We start from the raw sequence: 15,184 nt of genomic DNA, 5'->3' as shown, positions 1-15,184 counted from the left end.
TTTTCTAAACCATAATTTGAAAAGAAATAGGAAGCTTAAGCAGGCTCACTGATTGGGAATCCATCAGTATGTGTGTGATGCATTTTATTCTCAAATCGGGGGTGGGGATTCACAGGGAGAAATGGGGCGAATGGAAAATGTTCCCCGTGGTTTAGAGTTGCTGGCATGGAAGAAATGATCAATGTTTGTTTCAAAACACTGCCTGAACTGGCTTGTTGGTGGTCTCTCATATACTAATAATACTGTCTCTCTATTTTGTTTTATTTTTTGCCATTTGTGGCAAATGAGTTTAAGTGCAAAGAAAGGGGGTAAAATTTGAGCTTATTAAATGTGCAATTTCAGAGGTATGACCCATTTATGTAACTGCCTTTTAAAATGCTTTTGAGTTCTTTCTACCTCCCTGTGCCTCACTGCTCTAGCTGGACGACTTTGACTGTGTGTCTGTGTGTAGTCAAGAGGTTAGCAAAGGAGGGGAAATTAAAACAATGTTGTACATTATATAGTTACCAGCCATTGAAAAACCTATTTTGTATGCAAGACAGCAGTGTGGAGATATATGGAAAGCCTTGGGCTAAGTACAGAAGATAATTACATTTGGAATTTTACTGAGTTAAGTCATTTATAGCTTCAAATAGTTGTAGAGAAAAATCAGCAAAAACACACTTAAACTTTTTTGTTGTTACTTTTCAAGATAACCATTTTTTTAATCCCTTTTATCTTCTTATCTTACAAATTAGCTTTTTTCTTTCATAGATATTCCTAAATTTTACTTTCAGTAACACTGCAGTCAAGACAGTCTTCCACTATTAGCTGAAGCGATATAAACTATTTAAATACAAGTTTTATAAAAATCAAACTACTAGCTGTAAAATAGCAGAGTCTTGCAGAAATTGCTGTGAGAAATGGTTTGTTATTTTAACAAGTTTTCTGGGTATTAAAAAAAAAAATCTATAGTCCTACTGGTGGACTGAGATATAAGATAATCTTTCACCAACGGGCAATAACAGTTATGCTGTAGGTAAATCTAGATTGGATTGTAGTCTGAAAAACATTATAGGCTCTGTTGTATTAATTTAAATGAAAGACCGGGTTATATTAACACCCATAACCCATTTATTCCATCTAAATAAATACAACAGCTCAATCCTGCAGTCCTGTGATCAACAGGAGTTTGTATTGCCTAGGGACAGTCAGATGAAGCGCTGCACGAAGAGTTGAACAAGGTATAGGTGGTTTTTGATAGCTAGTGCTTTATAATCGTGTGATGCTATTGTGGTAGATTGATCGGTGTTACATAATACTAATCAGAGTCAGGGCTTGAGTCGTGCTAAAATGCTCCAGACCACCGCTCTGGCACTTTTTTGGGGAGCTGAAATGGTGTCCTTCCAGTACAATCACTTACGGGAAGTGCATTCCGGCACTACTTTTTTAGTTACAGGAGCACTGATCATAATGAGTGAATGATGATCCGAGGTATGATGGTGTTGGAAAAGACCTCTTAGCTCAGAGTCCGTTCTCTGAAAGGGCAGGATATAGTCCCTGATAGGATACATCTCCCATATTTAAATGATATTACACTTGATCTTAGCTGAAAGTTCATTGCTCTGTGATAGACCCATAAGCAATAGATATGATTCATTAGGGTCTTGTGGATCAGGCATTTGCACTTGCATCTTGAAAATAGAGTGAAACAGATACCAGAAGAGAAATGACCCTTAGATTTTAGTGTAGCAAAGATAATATTCGTGGGCATAGACTAAACCTGTTCCTCAAATAATGAGTTATGCAGAGTAATTGGGGCGTTCTTCCAGCAACTAGTTAATCTAGGTTTGGCCTGTTCTGTAAAAAGCCTTGACAGAACAGAGGGCTGGCCCAGCAGTACCATTTGCAATGTAGTCACCTAGCCCACTGGAATTTGGACAGTCAGATTAAGATCATGTATTACATGCCTATCAAACGACTCTGAAGCAGTAACAATACTCAGTCAGTACTGCCATGTATGGATTGGAGTTCTGTGACCTGGACAGGGAAGGCATGGTGTCCCGTTCCCAAACCAATTTACCCATTGGTACTCGAAGTGCTAGATTTCAGCTTTGCCAAGAAATGGGCTGGTAGTGACACAAAATGATGAGGGCTTGTGATCCTAGCAATGAGCCCAATTCTGCCCTGTCTCATACCCCGTACTCCTTTCCTGGAGAGAGGTAGAATTTGACCTACTGTGTTGCAGTGGCTCTATCTAGAGGAGATGATGTTGCATAATCATATTGCAACTTCCTCATGCTTTTAATGGAAACTTATCCATATGATACCAAGGCATGATGCCACCTTTGGTTTGTGACTCTCCGAGATGCCATGAGATGCAGAATATCCTCAGAGTCCCTCTTGCTCAGGTGGTGGGTATGTGTACATGATGTGTCCCTTCTCTCCTCCACGCTCCAGATGTGGCTCCTTGTAGGGAGAGGAAGTATCACTGTATCGTCATGATAATACTGTTTCTTGTTTCTGTGGGGGGTGGGACCCAAATTAGCTGACCACATGCTCAGCTCTTCTGACACTTGCCTCATACTCCTGTGATCATCAGTCTGCTTGCTTGCCCTGAAACAGCCTGAGCAAGTGGAGCACTGTTCCATTTCTGCAAACTCTTGAGGAGCCAGATGTGTGCTGTAGATTAGGTACTACCCTACCATCTGATGTCATCCACTGCCCCTTCATTGAAGCATCTTGAGAATATGAAATGTGATTTTATACTTCTGACTGCATCCATTAAATTTCTTGTCTATCTCATCAGGAATAGCTCTTTTAAATTATTTTTCCTAGAATTAATTTTGTAACTGAGCTTTAAGGCTAAGTATTATATTTGGTTTGAGCGTAATGGATCCAAATTTGATTTTCTCTCTCGATTTCTCTCTTACTATTGTTAATCTTATGTATAATATTCTGTCAACATACACATACAGAGATATCCAGTGCAGCTTAAGTGAGGGTTCTTGCTTTGACGAATGCTCATGGAAACTAACATCAAGTCAGATTTGTATTTGGACAGAAATATCATGAATCTTTGGTCTCACAGTATCACCATCACAAACATACTTGAAATACCACAAGCAACATAGTCTTCTGGTATTTTTACATGATTGAAACCGTGTTGACATGATCACCATTCATTAGGGGAACTGCAGAGAGAGAAATGAGTGGCTGGGAATCAAGGAAGAATAAGAGATTAAGGTATAAATACAAGCAAGCTACATGCCATTCTGTTTAGCTAGGCCTCAGCTGAAGTAGTGCATTCATTTTTGGGCAACGGATTAGATTAGAAGAGTTCGGAGGAGAGCAAGAAAAATGATGATAGGTTTGAAAAATAGCATGTAAGAGGGAAATATGAAGATAACTGGCCATTGTCAATGCAGAGAAAAGGTTACTTTGGCCCATTTTCAAGGATGTAAAGGGATGTTATAAAGAACACAGGAAACCATAATCCTTACTAGTGACAGGGACATAACAATCTTGTATTGATTATTATAAACTGGTGACTGGCCTCCTTTCCCCTCATCTTCAGGCTGTCCAAAACGCTGCTGCTAAAGTTGTCTTCCTTTCCTGCTGGTATGGATGCATTGTCCCTTCTGAGTCCCGTTCTCCCTAACCCCCCGACCCCACCCAATGGCTTATTGCCTAAAATCCTTGTCCTTATTTTCAAGACCCGCTGTTCTCCTCTTTACTACCCCACCCTGTGCACCTAGTCTTCCTCTTCATCTCCATTTCCCATTCTCATGGCACTTTCTTCTCTTGGGCTGGCCTTTGTCTTATCAGCAGTGTGTCCTCTTTCCGCCTTCCCTCTCCTGAAGTGTCCAGTGTCCTGTCTTTGTGTGTGTTTGTCTTAGATTTTATCCACTTCACAGCCAGGGTGGTATGTGATTTTTTTTATCTAGGTTTATAATGTGCTGTATAAACTTACAGTATTTTGTAAGTGTTTGCGATAATAATTGGCAGGATTAGCAGAACTTGGGCACCACAGTGAGCAGCACCTTATAAAATTGACTAAAAATACTAGCTAATACTTCAGAATTAGAAGATTAAGTGGGCAAGGGAACTCTGTGAAGCCACTGCCCTGGCAGGTACTCAGAGCTAGATTGGACACTTACATGTTAGGGATGGTTCGGAGCTATTGAACTCAGACCTTGTCTACACTGCCACTTTACAGCGCTGCAACTTTCTCACATCCCTGAGTGCTGCAAGTTTCAGTGCTGTAAAGTGGCAATGTAGACCGTGCACCAGTGCTGGGAGCTATTCCCCTCGTGGGGGTGGTTTTTTCCAGCACTGGGACTACACAGCCCCGTTAAAGTGCTGCTGCAGCAGGGTTTTAACGTTGCTAGTGAAGACATACCCTCAGTCTTGCCACAGTGCAGAGAAGGTCCAGATGATCCCCTGAAGTCTAAATGGTTGTATAGCATTACAGAAAGGAACAATGAGAAGGATATAGGGGTAAAGAATGAGTGTTGCGGCAGAGGAGGCAGTACTTTGGGAGTTGACCTGTACCCCTGGGTTATGAGGGTCCTTCTCCCCACCTTCCTCTATCAGAGTAATCCGTTTTAGTGCTGAAGTCAGGGGAGTGGATCTTACCCCATACACATTTGGAATATGCATGTACATGCACCTTCAGTCAAGTGCTACTGAGAGGCTAATGTACAGCAGGGCATTTTGGATGACTTTTGCACAGTTTGACAGAGCTAATGTATTCATCTCCTGTCACAGAAGATTATCAGGGAAACAAACAATGCTTATAAGTAGCTTTGAAAAGTCAGAATATGGCCCATTTAAGAGTAATGCTAATCAGTTTATTTTCTGTGCATAACAAGTCTTTCTGAAAGAATACTGTTAGTAATCAAGTGCATTTTCTGCAAAAAACACTAATAGTCCCCATTTCCAGACCTTTGGAGCCCTAGTCAGTGCCTCACTGATGAGAGCTTCCTCACATCAGTGGCCTAACAAGCCCTCATGACTTCTTTTGAATGATCTAATTGAATGGTGGGGTGGTACTAATGGAGTTATGGTCTTGTATCCTCCTGCTTCCTGACCTAATGGAAAGCAGTTTAAAGAAATTCTTGGGATTTTTCACTTCCATTTGCTGCTTTGAAAGCGAGAGACTTCTATTTTTCATAATTTAAACTCCTGCCTAACTGGAGGAGCATTCAAATTCTCAGACTATGACAAAACATTAGTATGTGTCTGCCTGAAATGTCAAGAGGATCTTTTAACAGAATTCATCCACCAAGTACTGCATTAAAAGAATGCTAAGATGGTGACGGAGAACAATAAAAATAAGGACCTTTCCAGTTCAGAACGAAACATACTGTGCCATGGGAACAATGGGATGCAGAAAGAAACTCGTTTGGGTTTTCCCCTTGTGCTGCCTATTCTTTTGCCTTCACTGCTTTCACGCAGACAGTTTTCAGTTCTTGATTTTGATGGGAGTATTTATTTTATTTTGTTTCTAAAATAACAATCTTCTGCAGTGTTTAGTCCATTGAGTGAAGATTAGTGTGCAGACTAAACTGCAGGCAACTCACGTGCCCAGCTATTCAACAAATAAAATGATTGAGAATGGAAAACCGCACAGCCACCCTTTCCCGAGACTAAAAGCATTCATTGGTTTGATTTGATATACATTAATGTATATGATGGGTCAGACCCCCACTTCCTCTGAAAAGACCACAGGAAGACCTCAGGGGATGATTTTCCACTAGATTACTCCATCAGGAGTGTGAGGTTGGTACCTTACCTCTCTTGGAACATCCAGGGGATTTGGCCGCTAGATCTTGAGGGATCTGCTATAGACATAGGAGTCTCTTTGCATCTCCTTCCAGCCTTGAGGTTGGTTCCTTACCTCTGTTTTGAACATCCAGGGGATTTGGCCACTAGATCTTGAGGGATCTGCTATAGACATAGGAGTTTCTTTGCATCTCCTTCCAGCCTTGTCGTTCTCCCTTTCCATCATTGGCTCTCCCAGCGAGGGAGGACTTCTGCACAAAAGTTTTCTCTCGTCACGAGCCCTCAGATGTGCCAGGATAATTGAACACAGGCCCAGATATTGAATTTTCAAGTTAAGGCCTGACTGCTGGAAAGGGTGTCATTGGTGAAGGTTGTTTTTCAATATGGGCGCTTGTCTGCTGTGACCTGAACTGAAACCTCAAGCCTTGCCACTCAGGCTGGAGAACCTCCTTCAGAAGGTAACAGTGTTTGCCTACAACCTATCAACGATCAGATTTGTACTGCTGACCCAGTGTCGTAAGATTCCATATATCAACGCCAATCCTCTGAGCTATCATCAGGTGCAATTCAAAAAAAAAAAATAGTGACATGAAAATCTCAGTGACTTTTGTCTCAGTGACTTTTAAAAGCACAAAACCAGACAGTTACATTGATTTTTCTCCCTTTAATTCCTCTTTGAAACCTTATATGCCAAGTTTCAAGCCATCATGACATTTTGGCACAGTTAGAAACCCCTCCCTTTGGGCAGATTGACACACCCTTAACTGTAATGTAGTGAATGGGGATTTATGACTGAGTTTTCTTTTACATTCATTTAACCCAGTTTTACTACTCTAAACAGATGATTCTGATAAGGAGGGCAGAGTTATTAAACTTTCCCTGGAATGTGATTAGCTTTCTCCTCTTGGCACCAGGAATTTGGATTTTCTAGAGCAAAACTCAGACTTGATAACGAATATGTGAGAAAACTCTCAATTTCATGGGCCTGATCTAAATGCCATTGAAGAAAATAGGAATCTGTTTATTGGGCATGTGTAGCAATTACAGCCCCTTTTACTTGTATTATTTCTATTCTTAGTGTTAGTATATTTTACCTTTTTTATTGTGTATAGTTGGCAAAGAACCTTTTTACACATAGAAAGAGCTTTTGAGGTCCCCCAAAACAGCAAGCTTACAGTCTGATCATTGCATTCTAAATGTATTCGCAAACTAGCTTCTGTACAAAGAAAAATCTTAATCAAGGCAGTATAACGTGAGAGTCCAAGCAACCAGACTGTGACTTGCGTGGAGATTTCAGTAGAAAATTTAAAGAAAACTGAGAAGACTGAAGCATATCATTGGGCGGGGGGGGGCCGCACATGTTTACACATGATGTGCAGAATAGAACTGTTTTCCCCAGTGCTCACGAACGGTGTCATCATTGAATCACAAAGAGCAAAAGAAGCATTCCTAAAGTATTGTGTGTTCTGGATTTCTTTTGGTTTGAGCAGTATTCAGTTGACACTAAGGGACAGAACACTATTAAAATAGTTTCTAATATGGTTACACTTTCCTAGTCTGTTAGTTAAAGACATGTGCCAAGGGGATGCTATTTTAAATTTCTGCTCACAGTTAATACCACCCTTGGTCAAGTTTTTACCCCACCTTCCAGAAGCAGTATGGCCTGGTGGATACAATGCTGGACTGGGACTCAGGAGCCCTGGGTTCTTGTCCTGGCTGTGCCACTGGTCTTGTGGGTAACCTTGGGCAAGTCACATCCCTCCCTGTGCCTCAGTTTCCTCAGCTGTAAAATGGGGCTATTAATACTGACCTCCTTGGCTAAGCACTTGGAGACCTTACTGATGAAATGTGCTCTATAAGAGCTATATATTATTGTTATAAGAGAGTAGTAAGTCACTCTGATTTTAGGAAATGTTTGGTATTTAAATAAGCACAGTGCTTTCTAAAGCTGCCTGTTCAAATTCTCTGAGGCTGGCTCATGTGGTTTCACCTCTCCTGCCCCTTTGCTTGCTCTATGCACCACATGAGCAGTATGTGACATAAAAGCTATATTCTGTTTTTGTTTTTGTTTTTTGTGGGTGGAGGGAGTTACGTTAAAGCAAGAAAATATTTCAATGTGAGTGTTAGATGTATAATTTGCTTTTTGCTTTGCCTAGTGAGCGTGAATAGGATTGGTTAATAAACATGATTCACTATTGTCTTTTAGCTGTCAGGGCTGTGGTGACCCCCTTGGTGCCAGCAGGTCTAGCGCTCCTCACTCAAGGGCTAATGCGTTTTGCTTTGGAAAATACTGACACCCAGCACCACGAGTTAGTTCGACTTCAGAAAAGACCATATACAATTTCCAAACTACTAAGCAATAAAACTGTTTTGTCATGTCTGTGGTGCCAGCTGTTTAGTCAGGAATAAGCAGAATTCTGGATTTTATTCATCGAAGTAACAGAGCATTTTTTTTCTTCAGCTTGCAAAAGACAAAGAGCGCCTGCAAGCTATGATGACACACCTGCATGTGAAGTCAACTGAACCAAAAGCCACCCCTCAGCCTGTAAGTACTTTTCTGTGTAGAAACAGAACAAAGCCTCACAACAACCTCTTTTCCTGTTTCCCACCTCAGAGCATAATACAAAGTGTGGCCTACTTTAAAAGACTGTCAAAATGAAGAGACAAAAATTGCATCGCTAGTTGGTTGGCTTCAAGTATTCACGGCCACATAAACTCGATTTTCCCACAATCTTTTTTCTTCAAGGGGTTTAAAACTAGTCTTAACTTTAAATGTCACATTGGGCCTTTTTCTACCCTCACGTATATGCATGTAAAGCCCCTCTAGGTAAGCTGAATTTGCATGTGACCAAAAGGAGCATTTGGACCAGAGTGGTTTTAGTGCTCAAGGTAAAATTATATTATATTTAGGATATTTATTTCACTGTGATCCTATCCTAGGCTCAGATAGTGTAGACTCTAGTTACATGTATGTTTCGATGATGGTAATAAAAAACAAAATCAGTATCACCCCATGTCCGTTGTTAAAGTACTTACAGTCCATGAAACCCCTATTTATCCAACTTGCTCTCAGAAGTAGCTTGTGAAAGGGATAAACATTACAGGCTGCACTTTATAAAATGTTTGGTCTTACAAGTAAAGATGGTCTAATAGTCAAAGCCAACTGTTAGTACCTGTAAAAGGCAAATCTAGCACCTTGTTCCCTGAAACAAATTGCACTTCAGTTGTTGTTTTTTCATATCAGCAGAATGCTAAAAAAAAAAAAAAATTCCTCATAACTTCACATGATTATTCAAAATGGAGAGAGTGCTTTGCTTCTTGATTTTAAGATTTGTAAGATTTAAAGGTACACTGCCTTTATTTGATTTTGCTTTGAGTCGTGTGAAAATTAATTGAGCGTTGACAATCTATAGTTAGTACTAGCAATTTTAATCAATATGCAATGATGCAGCGTAATGGCCAAGTATTGGTTTATCTGTTTTGACTGATTTTATTTTTCTATAAATAAAGCAAACACACACCCATATACCTTTATGATTTATGGTGATAGAAATAAAAAGGAGTCAGACTATTAACCCAGCAAATATGGTAGCCTGCCAAGATGCAGTTGGTAGACAAAATTAATGTCTGAAACAGAACACATTACAGAGATAGAGAACATAAAATCATTAAACACTTTGCACATCCATTTTTACTAGAGAAGAATTTCTCAGTTTCCATGTAGTTGGAAATAAATGGCTGCAGAAGTGGATAGAGAGGTACCAGAAAGAAAATTGAAGAGTATTCAACAGCATAGGAGCAGGAGTCCAACTCAATTTCAGCAATGCCTTTTGGAGGAAGTTTGAGGGTGGTGAATATAAGCCCTTCCAGAGATTCCAAAAATTGCTTAATCCAATGGATCAGGATGATCACAAAAGGAAACTACTTAAAGTACCTGGAAATAACTCTTCCTATCCTTCAGATCACATTAAACTGAATTCGCATGCTTTATTATATTGTGGTCTAGACTATAAACCCAGCAGAATGCGGAGAAGGGGGTTTGGTTTCTATCCATCCTACTGGATTAAAAATTGAGAATGGAATAATCTGTGGGAGTCTCAAAGCATTCTGCTGAGAGACTTTTTGTAGCAGCGGTGCCCCTCAGAAGGAAGGATTAAAAACTAAAGGGAAGTAATCTTGGGGAGGAGGGATAGCTCAGTGGTTTGAGCATTGGCCTGCTAAACACAGGGTTGTGAGTTCAATCCTTGAGGGGGCCACTTAGGGATCTGGGGCAAAAATTGGTCCTGCTAGTGAAGGCAGGGGGCTGGACTCAATGACTTTTCAAGGTCCCTTCCAGTTCTAGGACATTGGTATATCTCCTATTATTATTATTATTATTATTATTTTTTAATCACAAGAAGACAAGTGCTGTTCGGCTAGTGATCAGCGCTCAGTATCAACAGACAGTAAGCTTTCAGTTGTGTTGTAGGCTACATAGGTACCAGTTGATGTCGCCATGCAGATTAGTATTAAGCAGCCAATAACCAGGGAAAAGCGGCAGGAAAAAAAAAACAAATGGGGAAAAATGGGCTGTCTTGATTAGTATTAAAAAATGTTTTACATTCTGGAAAATTATAGCTTTGATGGGGACCTCCCACTAAATTTATTTTTAACTGCTCTATTGAAAATTCTGTACCACTAGTCAACATTATCTCTCCGTTGTTCAGCACAGTGTTTCTTTATTAAAAGAAATAGGCATGAATATTTTTGACTGAAAAATTAATAGCCTTTGAATTCATACACAGCAGGTTTTCTTTTGCAAAGAAGTCCAATATCGCTGCACAGCACTTCTATAACCATTTATTTAGAGTCCAAGTCAAACCTTTGACAGCTAGAGCAGTGTTACAAGCCAACATAAAGAACTCCAAGATGTAAACCAACAATAGGCAGTCTGTGTGAGGTTTGCCATTGTCAAATACATAGATTGTTTGGATTAGTTTATGTAAATGTACTGTTGTATTACCCTTTGGAAAAAAAATCACATTTGTGTATGAAAAGTGGTTTCGTTCACAGGCAGCATTATAAATTCCTTATCCTTTAACTTACATGTTAGAAGTAAAAATTGGTGCCTGACAGGCCTATATTGTGTGACACTCTGTTGTTGGATTGAAACTGTCTTCTTTTCATTTATTGAAATATAGAAAAATTTATTATAGATACCATCTGATAAATCAGAAATTATTAAAATATGCATAGGTGAAGCATTTGAAAATTAATTATAAGATGTAGAAGTATAGTGTTTTGCATAAATTGTGCTTTTCTTGTGAAAAAAAATACACATAGACTGTGCTAGACCCCAGTCCTTTTAACTCAGTGGGGTAGGGCTTTGGTAAAAAAGATCTGATGACCATTACTACACTGCAAAGTATTTTTTACACCCAGTAATTAATTTTGTTCCCCACCATAACTAATACAAGGTGTATGTTAGGATTAATATATTTTTGGTACAACTGTGATTTGAAAGGAGTCACTACCGATCCAAACATAGCAATAAACTGGGATTTAAAATTACAGCTTTTTAATGACTGCATGGAGAGTTTATGGGAATTTTTTTTTTTGTATTTAAAAGCTCTTAATGCTTATTTTTAAATCGTTCTTAAGTAGATGGCAAAATGAAGAGTGAACCATTATACTGTGTGGCTCTTAAAACCAAATGACCAGTGTGAAACAGAAATGGCAGCCAAAAAGCGATGATGTAATCTTGCCCCGTTTAGCTATATCACATCAAGTAGTATAGTATTTTTGGACTGTTCAGAGCATAGTCCAACTCTGTGCATTCAATCTAACTCTGTTAAACAGCAACTTGTCAGGTCTAGTCATGTTAAGGAATGTGTGTCAGTCTTTAGATTGCTTTAGCACCTTGGAATAATTGATATCTTGGAAAAGACAGTGGAATGATCATGTTTTTTTAGCCATAACAAATCACTAAGGTCCTAATTCAGCAAAGCACTTCAGTCATATTAAAGTCAACTGCTTAAGTCCTGTGCTAAATCGTGATCCAAATTGGAGGCCGACAGGAAAGTACATGCAGCACTTCCCCGTAGAGCGGCCTTTGTTGGGTGTAGAAATACCCGTTATTCTGGGCCCTACTGCTGGGAGGACTCATGAGCAGAGAGCTAGAATTGGAGGCAAGGAGGGGGAGGAGCTACAGAGCTATTGTAATAGTAATAATCAATACACTGTTTAAAGGTGTCTAATTGTGACTTTATAACTGAGATGCCCAAGTGTGTAACGTTTTAAAAAGAAAATGAACTACCTCATAGTTTACTGCATAAGGAATATAACTCCCATAGCTGAGATTCAAATACTCCAAAATGAATTCAGTTGACCTTGGGGAATACGCTGTGATGCATTGTGTAGAGGTGGAGATTTTTTTTCAGTGTTTAAAAAAACGACTACAACAGCAGCTCCTAAGAATTTTTTATTTTAGTTTTGCTGTTAAGGTTACCGTTTTCATTCATGTCAGAGGTCAGCATTCTAGAATAAATCAGAAGCTTGATCTGCTTTGGGGTATTAACTAAACATAAAAGAGCTACTGCCTAGACAAGAGAAAGAAACAAGGACATTCTTTTTATTCTGGCCAACAAGACGTTCTGTGTACTAGGTAGTACATCCATCTTTATGAAATTGACATAAAATTTTTAAAGAAACTGTTGGCATTTTAAATGAAATGCGCTGTTAGAGATTCCTTTTAAATAATATTTTCTTTTACTCTAACCATAGCAGTTGCAATTGTTTTTAAATACTGTTTTTAGCAACTGTGAAAACAAAGTATTGCAATAAAATAGCCTTTAAACTGTTTAGGTAATGACTGAGCATTTTAGCTGCTGTAGCTGTACTTATAGTTTGAAAAATAATGATATGCAGCAATAAAAAGAGATTCTCAAGTACAACACACAAAAGCTGTTTTTATATAGTGTTTTTCATTAAGTCCCACTCCTCAACTTGGGTTTCCTTAGTATCCCTGCCAATAACAACACCTGCTAAGCGATTGTTGCTTGCCAGATCCTACATCTAATGCAGTAATCTGTCCAGGCTGAAATAGTACAGGAAGACACAGAATTTAACAAAGCTTGATGCTCTGCACCCCCACTTCCCTTCACCTTCAGCAGTCTCTGCACCAGGGTGATTAACGTCCAGAAACTCTGTGCAGTTATTTAATCAATTTCAGCTGTGATCAGAGTGGCAGCACCAATAGCAGAAAAATCAGTGCCCTAAAGCAGTAGGTATCCCCCAATGTGACATTTAAATTTTTTTCTTTTTAAAATGTTTCAGATTCTTTATTTGCAGCCACTGTTGTTATGTAATCTGTTTACATGGAGAGAACTCAAAGGGAGTCTTAATGGGAGAGCCACTTAATAGAAATCTATTTTTATGGTGTGAAGGAGAGGGTTACCTTTCTGGCTTGTTTATATATATATATGAATTCTTGATGAGTAGTCAGTCAGCATCTTTAAGAGGGAGAAAAAAAGCTATTTCTTGAAAGTAAAGATTAATAACAATAAAAAGCCAGTCAGAATATTAGACGCTGACACAATGATGGCATTTCTGATGGTTATATTAGAGAGGTGTGAGCTACCTGTATTGTAAAATCCTTCAGTAGTGGAATTTGCAAAACTACAGGACTTTAAATAGATCTTTCAAAAACAAAAGCTCCAGGGAGAAATACTCACTTATTACAAACATTATTACTGACTGACTTAACCCTTTGGGGTAGCAACTGCGTTCAATGTGCTTGGACAGTGCCTAGCATGTTATGTGCCCAACTGTAAATGCCAAGAACAATACTCATTAAAAAAACCAGCTTGGTGACTAGCATTCAGTACCCTGCAGCAAAATTGATACCTCATCAAAAAATGGTACTTTGTGGGAATCTTGTCGTATCCAATCTTGGCGTGAACAACTTTTTCTAATCAGAGCAATTTGTTTTTAAATAGAAAGCACACAGAGAAATTCTGTAGAGTTTCCATCAGGAAAAGAAATCCTCCCAGTACATTCCCTTCCTGATCTTTGCCCTGCATAATCATCTTTAGCAGCCAGAAGCACAGAGCCTAGACACTTCTTCATTCCTAATTGATGATGATATTAAGATTTAATCATTTACAATTAAGATTAATATTTTAAGATTACAACAAAATCAACACCATTCATAATTTGTTATTTTGCTCTGATTCACAATTAATTTTTAAGTCTACATTTTATAGATAACAGTGAAAGCAGCATGTTGAGCATTAAAAATGTAGATGGTTGTGCTTTTTCTTCCCTTTGCCTCATTACATACTGTTGTCACCATCACCAGTAAGGCTCAGGCCCCTCCAAAAGCAGGAGATGGTGTCATCAAACAAAACTTAAAGTCAAACTTCTCTAGCAATTGAGAAGGTCGACATTTCATTAGCTTGTTGGTTCAGTCATACAAATGGCAGTCGGAGGTGAAACACACTATGCTCACAGTGTTCCAGCTTTTTGTTCTTTCTTTCCTCACAGACTGCAGTCACGTTTAATTTGGAAACTGGGCTCCTTTGGCAAATTAGCAATTAGAACAATTTTGTGGGAATATGTATATGTGTCATTAGTTTTCCTGCAAATTAATAGCAAGAGCAGAGGTCAGGCAGAAATTTTCCACTTGACTGCAGCTCCTCTGTTGAGATTTGGCACTTTGTTTTGGAACAGCCACAGCTGCTCAAAGCCACAGTCTTCCTTTAAGAACTGTCTTTTAATTAGTTTACCTCATAGCCATTATTACAAATATTACTGCCTCCCCTCCTTGAAATAAAATTACTGTTTCTACGTTTCTACAAAATATTCCAGTGACATCTTGCACCACTGCACATTGATGGTGGGGTCATTCGAATGCAGTGTTTAATCATTAGATCACCTCCATAAGCATCTCCTAATTAGAGTCCTTACAATACAATTTTATCTGGTAATTAGCTGAGATTGGCTGCTTCCTCTGTAGCTTATTAGTGGCAGCCCAGCAGTGGGTGTGAATCACAGTGTCATTTGTCAACTCCCTTAAAGCCCCTCTCTTTGCTCTTTCTCTCTTTCCGTATTTATTTCTAGTTGCTACCTACGCTGGAAGCCTAAAGAAATTACACTCCATTCAACTTCTGTAAGCAGAGAACATTGACCTTTGCAGATTCTTTCTTTGCAGTTTTCTAGTGGAAACAGATTAAATGTTAAGTTTCTAAACAGTTAAAAAGAATCTAATTCTTTTGAAATGGAGTAGTTTGGGCAGTAATGATGAAACAGTATCAGTGATCTTTCCAACAGAAGAGAATGTCTCCTGAGCTTGTGCTGTGGAGGGGCACTTAAAATTGATGCAGATTTGCTTGCAGTTATTGGACTGTTAAAATGTCCATTTAGAAACTGAGATTAAATA

At 39.0% G+C, this 15,184-nt stretch overlaps 1 protein-coding gene across 17 annotated transcripts in view; it reads left to right on the top strand.

Annotated features, from left to right (window-relative positions):
• Positions 1–15,184, top strand: part of FOXP1 (forkhead box P1) — a 512,173-nt gene that overhangs the window by 469,607 nt on the left and 27,382 nt on the right. For all 17 annotated transcript variants that reach the window (XM_050957376.1, XM_050957388.1, XM_050957385.1 and 14 more), the window contains one exon: positions 8,228–8,311. In XM_050957376.1, coding sequence (XP_050813333.1) covers positions 8,228–8,311 — 84 coding nt within the window. The remainder of the gene's footprint in view (positions 1–8,227; positions 8,312–15,184) is intronic.

Source organism: Gopherus flavomarginatus, chromosome 6 (genome assembly GCF_025201925.1).
Source record: "Gopherus flavomarginatus isolate rGopFla2 chromosome 6, rGopFla2.mat.asm, whole genome shotgun sequence".
Taxonomy (NCBI): domain Eukaryota; kingdom Metazoa; phylum Chordata; order Testudines; family Testudinidae; genus Gopherus; species Gopherus flavomarginatus.
Note: the sequence above shows the minus strand (reverse complement) of the source record. Positions and strands in the feature narration are given on the sequence as shown.